Source organism: Amphiprion ocellaris, chromosome 14, assembly GCF_022539595.1.
Source record: "Amphiprion ocellaris isolate individual 3 ecotype Okinawa chromosome 14, ASM2253959v1, whole genome shotgun sequence".
Taxonomy (NCBI): Eukaryota; Metazoa; Chordata; class Actinopteri; family Pomacentridae; genus Amphiprion; species Amphiprion ocellaris.
Window position 1 is genome coordinate 21,284,150 of NC_072779.1, and position 14,555 is coordinate 21,298,704.

Genomic DNA, 14,555 nt, shown 5'->3' on the forward strand with positions numbered 1-14,555 from the left:
CAGTCGGCCTGGCCTGTTTGTCAAAGTGCCTCTTGGTATGTATTGTTTAACATAGCGGTAGACAAAGTGTCTGACACTCCCATGTTCAGGGGTCACAGCACCTAAACTTAGAAGTTGGCAGAGACACAGCAGAATGTCCTCTCCAAGAGTTGCCCTCAATATCTAGAAAAACATTACATTTTTCACCTGAAGTACAAAACTTAGTATTTAAACCTGCAATGACAGAACTACTGAGCCTGCTTAGTCTGCCCAGTCAATGGGTTTTTAATGTGTTTCCAGCAACAGATCCATTTCTTTCACAGTGACAGTTCAACACGTTTACATTTCCATACACTCCTCACAGGCAGTACTGTACAAACGTTTTAGGCACTAAAAGTAACGTGAGGGTGCTTTCAAAAATGATGCAAGTCATAGATTTTATATATGAGTTCACTTCATACAACGTGCAGTGAAGAGAAAAAACACAGTTTGCCTTGGAAGATAGTAGGATTCTATCTGTGTCAGTGTCTCCTATCCCTTAATACAATATCTGGCTGACCCCATGATGTTGCGATTGGAGCTCTGTGAAGGTCAGATCATCTGCTGCAGGACTCCTTGTTGTTCTTATGGCTGCAGATAGTTCTTTATGGCTCTGCTGAAGAATGAATCTGGGGCCAGTCAGATGCCTCCCTGACAGTACTGTGATGTGGACTGGAATCTAAAGTGCCTGTAACTTTTGCACAGTACTGTACATATGCTCTATATACCAGAGAATGGGTATATATAACTGGGTAAATATAAATCGAACAGCAAACATTATAGATCATATTGCATTGCATTGGCTAGCTGTTGTTCCTGCAATGATGTGTAGGAATCAAAGGCTAAAAAAATACTGAACAAGTTACATTTTGAGGCTATTTTATACGACTGGTTTACTTCTGTAGATGTGTAGATCAACTTTAAAATTCTATAAGTCATGGTGAGCTATTACAACACATGGTCTGTTTCACATTTCCATTAAAATGCACACATGGAGATGGAGAAATGTCAGTGAGCATGTACAGTACGAGCAGTACCTGAGGTCAAGTTTCTTTAAGTGGCTGCTAGCAACATTTGGTACAATCAGTTTTTGGTCAAGGTGCATGTACATCTCATTACAGTCTTCACAGTACGTCTGTGACTGCTCTCCTAACAGCAACACCGACACCTAGTCTTCTCTGTGAAGTTTATTTGTTTCTTCCATATTTTCAGCAGGTTGAGCCTTTGCATTTCTTGCACTTGCCCTGCGGTTTCGCCTCAGTCGGTGCTCTGAAAACCAGTTGGAGACGGTCATGGCGAGGCGAAGGAAGCCCAGACTGATGCAGTGCACCTCTGAGGTGATGGGGATGTCAGAAAAGAGGGCATGGTCCCGGCACATGAGGGCACTGCTGCACTCAAAGTCTTTAACGATGTTGAGGATCTCCTGCCGCTCTGCCTGCCGCATCATCCCTCGTACGTTCAGCAGGGTGGAGACGTGTTTCTTCCTGTGGGGAGGAAGGATGCAGAGGGAGGTGGGGGCAGACGGGTGTTAATGGAAATTGGGTCTGTTTGGTGTCGTGAAAAGCTGTCATGACTCTGAGTAACATCTCTGAATCACTACATCTGTTCCTGAGCAGGAACACAAAATGTAGTCTGACAGTCTAATCTTACACATTTAATAGGAGTTTAAGAAGCTGGAAATATATTAAGAATTAGTAAAGCATATACTAATGGTACTAATTTACTAAAATTCGAATTTTTGACACAACAGCCTTCTGATGCAGGTTGAGGAAAATCGTCAGTACACATCACTTGTGCTTATGACAAGTCAACCTTTGAACACTTGATTAGTTGTTTAGTCAGGTTCTGGAAAATCCCTTTGACTTACATTTAAATTCTATTTGTTAGATTTTGTAATACTCATAGATTTATCCCTTTCCAATAACACATGATGAAGTACAAATGCTATAAACCTGCAGCTATCTTCTGGATTAGTTAGTTGCAGGGGTGAAGACAAAGCAAGTCTTACATCAATTATTTTTAACAATGCCAGGACCCAAATGTCATTCCTAATTATAGCTTTCCACAAAACATGATTGAATGATATGGTCAACAGTTGGCATTGAGATTAATGACTGAATAATAAAGACAGATCCAGGTTTGAAAGACTGATATGCTACACGTGTTGGCATGGTCACATGTGCTTCCACTGCAGTTAAATGTAGCACCCAGAAAACTCAAGAAAGGTCGACAGCCTTTGATCTCCTAAAATACCAGCAGGGGATGCCATATGGTAAACAAAAGGGGGGAGTTAAGCAGTGAGTTAGCATGTCTCCTGGTCTGAACTATTATGTTTTCTCTCCTCTTCCACACCTCTCGCTCTTTGATTCAAAATGTGGCACCAGTCTGTCTCCTGTAGGGTGGCAGGAACTGGAAGTACTCGGCAGCAGCTTCCCGTCTGCTCCTTAGAGGGTTATGCGTCACACATGGCAGTACACGTAGGTTGCCAACCGTCACCTGAGTCTTATTTTGTGCACAAACAGGCTGGGACTCCCCTCTCCCCTCTAAGGTCTCTCTGCCCCATCCATTCTCAAAACAGCACTGCACTGCTCTCCAAAAATAGCAAAGTTAATGTAGATATGTTTCCGCGCTCCTTTTCCTTGTTTTGATCCATTGTGACAAAAAAACCATCCATAGTCTCACATTTTCTCATTTTGACTCAGTGCCAAAAACAACACAGCGAATGTGTAGCAGTAAGCAGAACAGAATATTGGGCCTTTGGGTGAACCAGTGCAGAAAATATCTGTTTTCATAGATGCTTCCTGGTTGAAACACTAACATTTCTCCACTGCTATCTTGTGAAAAATCCTCACCGTATATCTGGAAACTCTTTCACCAGGACAGCCACCTCCATCTGAATGGAAGGAGTGTCCTCCAGTAGGATGATGTCAGCTAGGTGGCAGATGATGCTGTCCAACCAGGATGAGCTTGATTCCTGAAGCAGAGAAGAAAAAGGTTCATTGTCATGAAGCAACAAGTAGCCCCTTTGTTTCACTAGATGCGTGGTCCACTAGCTATTTATGACTGTTGATCTACATGGCATCTTCCCTCCATCTGTTATTTGTACCAGCTTTATACTGATAAGGGTCTGAGTGTATCTCAGGTGACACTGGACAAATGGGAGGATACACCCTGGACAGATCAGCAGTCCATCATAGGACCAACTCAGAGAGATAGGAACACACCTACGCTCACGAAATCCTAACTGTGAGAGAAACCCATGCAGGCATAGGGAGAACATCCAAATGCCACATGGAAAAGACCCAGCCGACCAGTAAGATCAGAAACGTCTTGCTATGAGGTGACAGTGCTAACTGCACTGCACCATCTTGCTGCCGCCACATTGCATCTTCTTCAAACTAAATACGTTTTTCCTTCGAGCCATGACATCCGGACCAGCGAATAATCAAGCCTTCAGAGGAAACACAGATTAATGCCTCTAAAGTCCAGAGGCTAAACATTTAGGTGATTCACTATGTGAATAACAAAACACCACCTCTGCTTTCCTAGTTCTTGTTTTTCCTTCAAACACTCAGGAAAAAGAAAGCAGAATTCTTTGGCTTGGCATTCACTAAAAATAACGACGTCTTTTTTAGACAGCCATTAAAAATTCATCCTCCCCCTGCCCCCAAGTTCCCTGTTTCCACAGACACTTCATCCCGCTCCTCGGCGAAAAATGCTATCAAGGCCATCCCAGAGGTACATCAAAGCTGACCAGCTGACAGGAACGGGAAGCTTCCTCTGAACACAGCAGCTTCCTGTTGTCAGCCGAGGTGATGGACACTTGTTTGAACTTGCACACAGAAAGAGGGCAAATGCCACGCTGTCAGGCCCAGTTGTTTTACACCCTCTTCCCCTTTTTGGCAAGTGCTAACGTAAGCGCGGTTCATCCATCTCCATCTCACTGATGGCAGCCATTTTTCAGAGCTCACTCCTATATCAACACTGTCTGAGTTATTCCTGACCTAGGAAGTTCCAGGTTCAGGCTCCATTCACAGCCACCAGACTTTGCATTCCCCTCGCCAGCTCTCTGCATTTTTAAGATTCAGCAGTTTAGAATTATCTATTACCTCTGCTCACCGGAAAAGCAACCTTTCGTTTGATCTTAGATGCTGCGGATTTTGTTCTCCTTCTCAAGGTGCTTTTGTCACACTAAACACTGAGCGTCTTTTGCAGGCTAAGTCAGACTAAATCTGAAATATAATGTATTGCGTCTGAAAACCAAACTCACCAGATCTTTAAAGAGTCCTTTCAGTTGCTTGGCCTCATCCTGCAGACGGAAAGCCATCCTCTTCCTCATCTTAGAGGATGTGCAGATGACCCGTCCCTTCATGATGGCTCGGACATATTCCACCAGGACCCGCCGGTGCACCTCACCCACCAGCGTCTGTCAGTCAGAACAGTAGCCAATCAGCCACATATGACATTGAATCAATAATTGTAGTGTTTAAACATGGTAACCCTCACCTCTGTTAGATCAAACAGATTTTTACCTGATATGGTGGAGAGTCCATCCTTCTGAACTTCTTGAAGTGTTGTTTAATGCTGGCTTCAATGGCCTCAAAGGCCTCAGTGTTGTTCAACCACTTTCTCTTTATCAGTTTGTCAAAGAAAGGCTGGAATGACAAAACACATTCGGATTATTATAGTACACTAGCAAACTTTAGAGTAATCTTTGTGTGAGTAATAATGTTGTTTGCTACTTCATACTTCTACATGTTAGAGATAAATATTGTGCTTTTTACTGCACTACATCTAAATGAATTACTCGCTGGTTTGCAGTCTAAGATTTTACACATAAAACCTATGATCATCTGATGAAATAAGATTCAGCTTACTGTAAGGAAAACATAGACACAGCTCATTCTTTTGCAAGTTTAGAACTTCCTTTATATATTAATTATATTTTAATGCTCTAGTACATCACTTTAATGCAGGATTTTTTTTTGTTTCTGTTCTTTTATTTGGAGCTACTATAATATGTATCTGAACAACTTTTTTGAGTAATGGAGTATTTTTACATTGTAAGATTGTCACAGTTAATTAATAGATCTAACTGCTTCTTATACTGCTGATACAGAGGGCAATAAGTGAGACATACAAAAGAAGAGTACTTAATATAAAAGGAAAATTATGAATACATCTTCAGGTGTGGGCTGCACAGTGGCTTGGTGGTTAACACTTTCGCCTTGCAGCTAGAAGATCCCCGGTTTGTGTCCTGGCCTTCCCAGAATCTTTCTGCATGGAGCTTACATGTTCTCCCTGTGCATGTGTGTGTCTTCTCCAGGTTCTCTGGCTTTCTCCCACAGTCCAAAACATGCTCAGGTTAATTGGTTTATTGTCCGTAGGTGTGAATGTGAGTGTGATTGTTTGTCTCTATATGTAGCCCTGTGATAGACGGATGACATGTCCAGGGTGTCCCCTGCCTTTGCACTAAGTCGACGGGGATAGGCTCCAGCGCCCCCCCACGACCCTAATGAGGTTTAATTTAGATCGTGGTCCCGGTGGGTATCTTGTTGAAGGGAAACACACTTTAAGAACTGAGATGCAATTTGCCAGCTTTACTCACCCTGATGTGCTCAAACAGCCTGTCGGTCAGAACCCTCACTGACTGGTTGATGATCCTGTCCAATGAGGAGTCGGCTCTTTGCGCCGGCTCCTCGCTGCCTTGGGGGTCACACTGCCTGCAGCGCTCCACAAAGGATCTGCCGATTACACAATGAATTTGAAATGGCACTTTGAACTTACTTGCTGCAAACCTTCAAAATGTTCAGATAAGTAATGTTGCCATCATTGCATGTCTACCTGAGAGGAGGGCAGCAATTGACCAGAGCTATGGTCCTGGAAACATATCCGTCCCCTCGGTCACCAAATTCTGCCTGAGTATCATGAAACATCTCCACCTTCCTCTGGAAACTGGACACATGGAGGTTTTATGTGAACTTTCTGAAAGCTAATACAATCTACGTAGTAAAGGCACTGTCTTGTAAACGCACTGAAGTTTGCACAAACTGAAAGTTGCCAATAATCTATTGTATTGCTTTACATTTGTTGAATATTTTGTCTTTGTTTATTGCAAATCACACAACTGAAATCAGATTCTGACTGTTCCACTTGTTCATATCACATTATTTAAGGTACGATAAAAATAGATATTGTATGGAGTGCCACCTGAATGCACTCACCTGTAAAGAAAATCAGCCAATCCAATGAGACTACAGCGAGCCACTCTTGCTCCTAGAAACTGGTTGACAGATGTGGATCTGTCCAAGTCCACCTTCAGTCTCTGGAATTGTGAAAGATGAGCAATGAGACAGCTGTATCACTGCAGAAGAAATTCACTAAAACCACAGAAGAAAGTTTCCAGGTGGTTATAACACTGTACCTGGATGACTGAGCGTGCTAGGTGTGACTGATACTCCTCTATGTGCAGAGTCTGGGCCCATCGCCTCTCTTCTTCATCCAGAACCTGGATCAGCTCCATTGTCACCTTATCCTGACAATTGCAGCATGAAATTAAAATGCTATCCAGATATTTGTAGATATAAGTAAAAAGTCAATGTCTCACCCTGACTATACTGATACAGTCTTGTTCCAGCCGGTCCACCGTGTCTTGAGAAAGAATGGGATCCAGTGTGGCGTAGTTGATGGGTGTCATGGTGCCAATGGTTCCTAGGACATCCCTGTTGAAAAGTGACAAGTGATAAGTGAAAAAATAGTAACATGAGTTTGATATGTCATTGTTGCTTTGGAGGATCCAAAACAAGACTGTCATAACCAACCTATTGTAGATGTTGTAGAACCAGTCCAGTAGTGAGTAGACATCTGTGATCTGCAGTGGGCCGCTGGTGATCGTTCGGAGACGTTTGGCCACAGCTCGATGGTAACTTTCCACATACACCTGGAAGGCAGCAAACTCCTCTGGGTAAATGGATACAGCATTCCTCCTTGCTGCATCCAGGTCATCCACCATCCGACTCCTGAGGCGCTCCAGGTATGACGCCAGCTGGCCTGCCTGGGTGTCCACCTGATGCGGCAGGCTCCAGTCCGCAGCCTCGGCCACCGCCTGCCGCCACTTCATCTTCAGTCGTCGGGGACGCTGGCTGGGCTGGATTTGGAGGACTTCTCTCTCTGGCTTAGTCTCCTCTCTCAGGGCCCAGGCTGCATCAGCATGCTCCTCCTGTTGGATAACCAGCACCACCAGACCAAGGTTGGGGCCAGCACTGGGCTGGCGGAGGGACTCCCGCACTACATCCCACATCTCCTTCTTCAGGGCTTCATACAGCAGCTCCACATCTTTAGCCTTCCTCCGGCTTGAGTCCAGCGTTGCATTGGAGCTGAGGGACTCATCTAAGGATAGTGATGACAAAGGGATCATGCCGGGTGGAGGGCTGGGGCACAGGGTAGGAGTAAGGGAGGGAGAGAGGGAGGGAGAGGTTGTGGTTGGCAGGAGAGACAGCAGCTCACACTCTCGCTCCAGCTCCTGAATGTGTGTGTCAGCCAGGAGAAGATCCCTGTGGTTGACCAACTGTAGGATCTCCAGAACTGTGGGAAGCAAGAAGACAAATGGAAGGCGATGGTTATTTGCAGCACAATGCTAAGATCTTCAGTAAAAAACACCTGGACTTTTTGATGGCTTCTTTTCTACAGTTTCTGGATGGGAGGTGAAAACTCTGAAAATCATAAAGAGCCACAAAGAGTAGTGTAATTGCTTTTTGCCAAAGCTCTTATCATAACCATGGCATAGATGAAACTATACAGATTTATTTGCAATAGTCACGAGAGGGAAGATTCAGCCATAAATGGGCAAAGAGCTTATCTTTTCATGATCAGTGAGTAGTTGTGTATGTGCCTGACTGACAAATTGGGCTATCTGTTGCTCGTTCTGTGCATTCTTCTGTTCTCGGCCAGGTTCCCTGTGGAGTCTGCCAACAGTAGCTTGGTTGAACTTCTATCTAGAGGAATCTGGGGTGGGAGGAAGTGCGGTCATTTCCTGGTCTCACAGTCTGCTCGTGAGCGAACCCAGTGACTCAGGGATCTGGGGAGCTCTCAGTCTCATCAGAGAGTTGTCGAGGACTTAGAGGAAGTACTGTTGAAGCTTGACCAGGAAGAGCAAAGTTCTCTAAAATAAGGAAACGCTTCGTATATGTCTTCTAGGTTATTTGAGAAATAAACATCAGTGTTTTCTTACACCTGATCTTTCCTTGACTATTACCTGAGAGAGGCTCTCTCTTTTTGACCACAGGGTCCTCCTCCACCATTTCCTCTTCTGCCTCTTGGGATGCCTTGTCTGACATGGATTCTCTCTTCAGTTTGCCCAGACTGACCATCCTGAGGAAGGACGACCGCCTGGAAGCCTCTGACTCGCTGACTGCGCTCAGGTCCCCACAGGGCAGGCTCTCTCTGCGCTCCTCCTTACGTCGACCTGTGAAGCTGCACAGCATCCACAGCAGCAACAAAGAACATAAATGACCACCGCTACTATGACTAGTATGAGAATAAATATTAGACTGCATGAGGTTTTATTTCTACTGTAGAAGCAGCTATGTTTGGAATGCAACATATTCACACATCTGCGGAACTGTGCTGCAGCACAGAATGGTTACTTGAGCTAAAAATAGTCCCATTCAGTGAACACAGCAAGTACACAATATGTCACAGAAAAACAAAAGAGGTTCCGTAGATCAACAAGTTACTATAGCATGTTACATAACTCCTCAGGAAATAAGCACACTATATGCCATTCTATTACTGACCAGCAAATGCAACACGGGATTTTCCATTTTTCACCTTCTCCTCGGGGACTCGGAGGCTACTTTGTCTGACTTAGCAGCTAAAAAATATATATTTCCAAGTTTTTCCCATCATTTTGTTTCACTTGATTGTCCATCAATCAGGTGATGAATGGATTTAGAGCAACTCTAAGAAAGGATTTCCCTAGCAATAGTGTTTTATAAGAATAAAACTTGACTTTTTAAAATAAAAATCATGTGGTTCTACTGGCTTTTACAGTATGTACACTACTGTTCAAAGGTTTGGGGTCACCCAGACAATTTCATGTTTTCCATTAAAACTCACACTTTTATTCATGAGCTAACATAATTGCACAAGGGTTTTCTAATCACCAATTAGCCTTTCAACACCATTAACTAACACAATGTAGCATTAGAACACAGGAGTGATGGTTGCTGGAAATGTTCCTCTGTACCTCTATGTAGATATCCCATTAAAAATTCATCATTTCCAGCTAGAATAGTCATTTACCACATGAACAATGTCTGGACTGTATTTCTGATTAATGTTATCTTCATTGAAAAACTGCTTTTCTTTCAAAAATAAGGACATTTCTAAGTGACCCCGAACTTTTAAATTGTAGTATACATTACAGTGACACTGTCATCAAAATGTTTTTTTCTATATACACTCCATAAGAAAGTCAGACATTCATTTTCTTTTAACATTTCAGTGAGATGTAACAGCTGTAATCATCTAAGACTGCAGTTTTCCTTCTCCCCATCCCTCCTCACCGGAGCAGGGTCATAATTCCTTCCGAGCTCCTGCGCAGTCCTTTCTTTTTCTCCTTCTCTGCTGGGAGAGTGTTTGAGTCTCCGGGGTTGTAATGTGGAGAGTTGTTCCCCCACACATTGCGTCCCGTTATGCGGAGCCCCTTCCCTAGTTTTCCAAGGGTTTTGAGGGGTGATACTCCACAGATCCGCTCCAGGGTCCCCCTGAGCGGCTTCCCTTTAGCGTTTCCCGCCCCGTGTCTCTCTGCGTTCACCTCATTTTCCTCCTCTTCTCCATCACGGGAGGACCTGAGCTGGAGGTTGCCCCTGATCTCTCCCATGATGAGGCCCCTGTCACCTCCGTTTCTCTCATCCTCATCCAGGTCCACATCCTCAAAGGGGTTCAGGTTCCTGTTCAGGTCCTTCAGGCCATTTAACTCTTTCAGGTCATTGAGATCATTTAAGTCTCTGAGGTCCAAGTCCAGCCGGGGCAGAATCAGTTCACCGTTTACTCTGGGGAACTCATGGCAGCTCTTGGATCTTCCTGGGAGCTTCTTCAGAATAGGCATGATTGCAGCTGATATTTTAACAAACTGCAAAACAAGGACAGTATGTAAGATATAGTCAAAGTGTCCAACCAAACAACAGCCATACACAGCTAAAATATAGGAAACTTATTACATCAGTTTTAGAATAAATACGTTTTTTGAAACTTTTACTCAGTCTTATGGAATCTTTAAAAGTTGGGTAAAACAACACAGAAATGTGATCTGCCAATAGTGATACCACACAAAACAAATAGCTCCATATCTTTTAAAAATCCCAGCATGACTGCAACTTGAACTTATGAACTGTTGAAAACTGCTTTTCTGCTGGTCCATCAGCCATCAGACAGTTTATGTAACTGGAATCAGAAACATCCTTTCACATGCTGGTTATGTAATGCCCTTCACTTAGCAAATGGGAAATATGCATTCTAAATATTGCTGTGTTAACACTTGCAAAACTACAGCCTGATATAAATATTATGCCATGGACAGAAAAACAATTGTGTTGACCTGCAGTCTGTTGATAATAAGCAGCACGAGTGGCAGGAGAGATTTCTTTACGCTCATCTCTCTTTAAATGTAGGACTTTTTTCTTGACATTTTACAGTACAATGGAAGCAAAATCATCTGGTTTTGCAGGCCCTTGAATAAAATGAAATTACTAAATATATTTTTCATTTTCCTTAAGATGTCAAATTGTCATTGTTATCTACCAGACTTGAGATAAGTATTTCAGCCTTATCACTATTTTCTTGCGAATTTTCCAACTCCAAACCTTATAAACTTGAATTCTGAATCATTTTCAGGTGATTTGTATTTGTTTCTTGTGGTAATGTGTTGCCTAAAGTGACTAACACCTTCTAATAAGGTGTGCATAATTATTCTGTAGCTTTATTTGCCCATGTTAAATGGCATAACTGACAATGGCAAGTCAAAAATGTGTAAAATATTCTTCAGATGGATGCAAGAAACCTAACTAAAGCTCACTAAGGCATTATCACATTTTATTAGTCAACAGGGTTCAGGAAGAAAAGGTTCACATTAAACCACACTGAATAAAATCCACAAGTTGAAGCATCAAGATTGAGACATTCCTGAAGGCTCTTTTTAAAAAAAAAAAAAAAAAAAAAAAAAAAGTTTGATGGACACAAAATGAGAGTGGATCTCAGTGGAGCTGATGGATGGACTCCTGGCTAATGGACAGACGCCACTTTGAGTGAGACATCGGCAAGGTGGAGGAGGGATACTAGTTTCACTTAGCCAGTCCATCTGTACTGGAATGAGCTGCTAAGATTAAGGATGAGCTTATTGGACCTTTTCAGGCTGATTTGGACAACTTTAAACCTACTACTACAGTTTTTGGAAGTTAATAGCTTCAATCAGTAATACAGGGAGAAATCCTGTATGTATGATCTTAATGCATTACTCCAGCGTGAGGTTCAAGACCTCAAAGATGGCCGAATAATGACCTGGCCCCCTCCCTCACCTGGCTTAAATCCCCACTGGAAGTTTATGGGCTGGTCTAAAACTGGAGGGACAATAGTACATATTTTGAACAACATTTGGGAGGCTTTGGCTGCTGTTTCAGTCCAAGTTGATGATGAATAGATCAAGTAATTAGTTGGTGCATGGCAGTTATTAAAAAGTAAGATGTATTGATCACAGAATATTTTTGACCAAAAATTTCTCAGAATAGTTATTATGTGTTACATATTTGTTACACTTACTCTTAAAAATTTAAATAAACAAAATTACATTTGCATTTTATATATCCCGCATTTTCTCTTTGTAGGATAGGTTTAGATTTATTTCAAGACTTTCCAAAACCACTGCTCACATGCTCTGCATTGCAACGTTCAGTCAAAGCTAATATGCAGCAGTAGCCATATGAGTGAGTCAAATCTGATCTTTTCACTATAAATTTTTTCCCTCTGTGTTATTATCTTCCGTCACAGCTCAGCAAGGAAACACTGTCAAGGAGAACAGAAAATGGAAATTCGGAACTAAAAAGACTAGAAGTCTCACATCAGCTTCAAAGATACCTCATCATACATATTGCACATAGAAGAACTGCAGGTTTCTTACTCTATCACCTACACCAGAGCCACAAACAGGAGGGATCAGTATGAGTAGAAGGAGAAAAAAAATTATTGTCAGTTTATAGTCCTGTGTAGTCACGTTAGACATGTGAGCATTGCTGTGAAACTTCTTTTTTTTTGTTAGTATTTGAACATCCTGTAGTGTTTCATCCATCCATCTATTATCTATACACCGTGTAATCCTCATTAGGGTTGTGGGGGGCTGGAGTCTATCCCAGCTGACTTAGGTTGAAGGCAGGAGACATCCTGGACAGGTCACCAGTCTATCGCAGTGCCGCACATAGAGACTAACAATCACACTCACATTCACACCTTTAGAGTTACCGATTAACCTCAGGAAGCTAGAGTACCCAGAGAAAACCCACGCATGCACAGGGAGAACATGCAAACTCCATGCAGAAAGATCCCGGGAAGGTCGGGACACAAACTGGGGATCTTCTAGCAGCAAGGCAAAAGTGCTAACCACCAAGCCACTGTGCAACCCTCTGTAGCATTTCATTCAAACCTAATTTCTACTTCTGTTTTTACTTCATACATTCTGAGACAATCGGATGCAAAAGCTAAACCTTGAGAAATACATATGAAACATAAATGTCCCCTATATGTAGGACTGTAGCTTTAGCGCCTCAGGGTACAGAACAGATGGAGGCATCATGAAAGCTACCACTCATATATGCAATATATATGTTCTAAAGCAAAATACAAAGATATGCTAATGACTGCCTTTCTGATATTAACTTTAAGCTGTCAACATCCATTTTCTTTGCATATAGATTCTTCTCTCAGCTCTGGATTTATGTTTGCACACCTGGAAGCTTCTTTGTTTAGCCTCTTAGTCTCTGCTGCTGTCAGCTGAGCAGCCTTGCTCTGATTAGTGGGAATAAATGTGATACAGGAGTGACTTTTCTGGATAAGTATTGACTCTCTGGTTGAGCTGACTTTCGTATTGTAATCACATAGACAAATAATGCCTTAACACATGCCCAAATTAGTCAGTATGTGGAGGCGGATATATGTCCATGATCACTAAAGGAGTGATAAAATGGTAATGGGCATGAAGCCATAAAAGAACTTTGGTGTGAATCATTTTGGTGTGAATCATTTGGTGTAACGCACCATAGTTCTTGACATTTTTGGTTTAAACTGCGGTTCTTTCTCTGGTGTAAATGTGGTTGCTGGAAGAACAAACTGCAGGAGATTTAGAAAAAAAAAATCATCTATGAAATTACTCCACCAGACATCTTATGTTAAAAACTTTTTACATGCTCTCCATTCCTCCCAGCTTTTATGCTTTTGCCTCGTACTCCTGTAATTTCTTTAGTTTTTCTGTGTCTGAAGTCTAGTCTTAATGCTATTTTCTTCACTGCCCATCAGATAACTCACAAGAGGGGAGGACAGGAAAACCATTGGAAAAGGTTGTAAAGGAGCATTTGGAAAGAACAATAGGTGAGAGAAGAAAGCATCTTTCATTGGTGTCAGATGCCATTTAAAGATGAAACTAAAGTCAAAACACAATGGGAACATTCTCCTTAAAATGTGAGTGTTCATATTTAAAACATTAAGAATATATGATTTCCTCCGTTACAAGAAGTATCACTGGACAACACAAACAGGCCAGCAGGTTTTTTTTTTTAAAAGAGCTTTTTCAGTTTGTGTGGATATAACAAACTGCTTTGCACAAAGTTCTATTTGCCAAAGCTAATACAGAAAAGTGAAAAATGTCTCAACACAACAACTTCAACAGCAAAATATGAAGAGAAGCATTTATCATCAGGAACAAATCCGTTCTGTCAGACTAACTTGAAAGCATCAGTGAAAGCAGAGGAGACTTACCTGATGACAATGGCGTGCTGTGTTTCAGTACAGTGTCATCCTGGAGTGTGCTGGCTGTGTGAGCTGCCTGGCTGTGGAGTGTGTGCATGTGTGTGTGAGAGAGAGAGAGAGAGAGAGAGACTGATGAGTGTGAGAGTGTGTCTGAAAGTACTCGGTGACTCAAGAGAGCAATGTGGCTGCCTATGGTTTCCTGATGGGTTCTATTGTGGTGGAAGGTGATATGTTTTCCTGAGGAAAGGCCCGTCCCGTCCTTTCTACCCCTCCTACACCACAGACCCTCCACTCCACCACCATTCACCCCCCCACCCGCACCCAGGGGACCCCTCTAATTACACTAATTGCATTAAATGTACAATGAAGGACAGAACATTCTCCTGCAGTGTTTAAAGTTGTTGTCCCTTCACGCTGTCTCTGAGTTTGTGCGACTGATTTCTGTAGAAACAGAAAATGACCTGTGAGGATGATTCAGTGTCAATAGCCTTGAGTTGAAATTCCTTTCTTTCACCATCAGCGGT

General features: G+C 42.5%; 1 protein-coding gene across 1 annotated transcript; it reads right to left on the minus strand.

The window, feature by feature from the left end:
* Positions 1-235: 235 nt before the first annotated feature.
* Positions 236-14,210, minus strand: exoc3l2a (exocyst complex component 3-like 2a). Its single transcript, XM_023261691.3, has 13 exons — positions 14,041-14,210; positions 9,585-10,153; positions 8,273-8,490; positions 6,840-7,602; positions 6,626-6,740; positions 6,443-6,553; positions 6,243-6,343; positions 5,863-5,973; positions 5,627-5,762; positions 4,551-4,673; positions 4,289-4,444; positions 2,871-2,992; positions 236-1,502 (listed from the first exon to the last, which is right to left on the minus strand). The coding sequence occupies exons 2-13, from the start codon at positions 10,127-10,129 to the stop codon at positions 1,187-1,189; spliced, it is 2,817 nt and encodes a 938-aa protein (XP_023117459.1). The 5' UTR covers positions 10,130-10,153; positions 14,041-14,210; the 3' UTR covers positions 236-1,186.
* Between the last annotated feature and the right edge of the window lie 345 nt (positions 14,211-14,555).

Bases quoted from the DNA above. Each gene is read 5' to 3' on its own strand.
- exoc3l2a (XM_023261691.3), bottom strand. From the start codon at position 10,129: ATGCCTATTCTGAAGAAGCTCCCAGGAAGATCCAAGAGCTGCCATGAG. The intron at 7,603-8,272 runs GTAATAGTCAAG...TGCTTCCCACAG, and splicing joins AAAGAGAGAGCCTCTCTCAG to TTCTGGAGATCCTACAGTTG. The intron at 4,674-5,626 runs GTGAGTAAAGCT...TTGTCATTCCAG, and splicing joins GGCTGTTTGAGCACATCAGG to CCTTTCTTTGACAAACTGAT.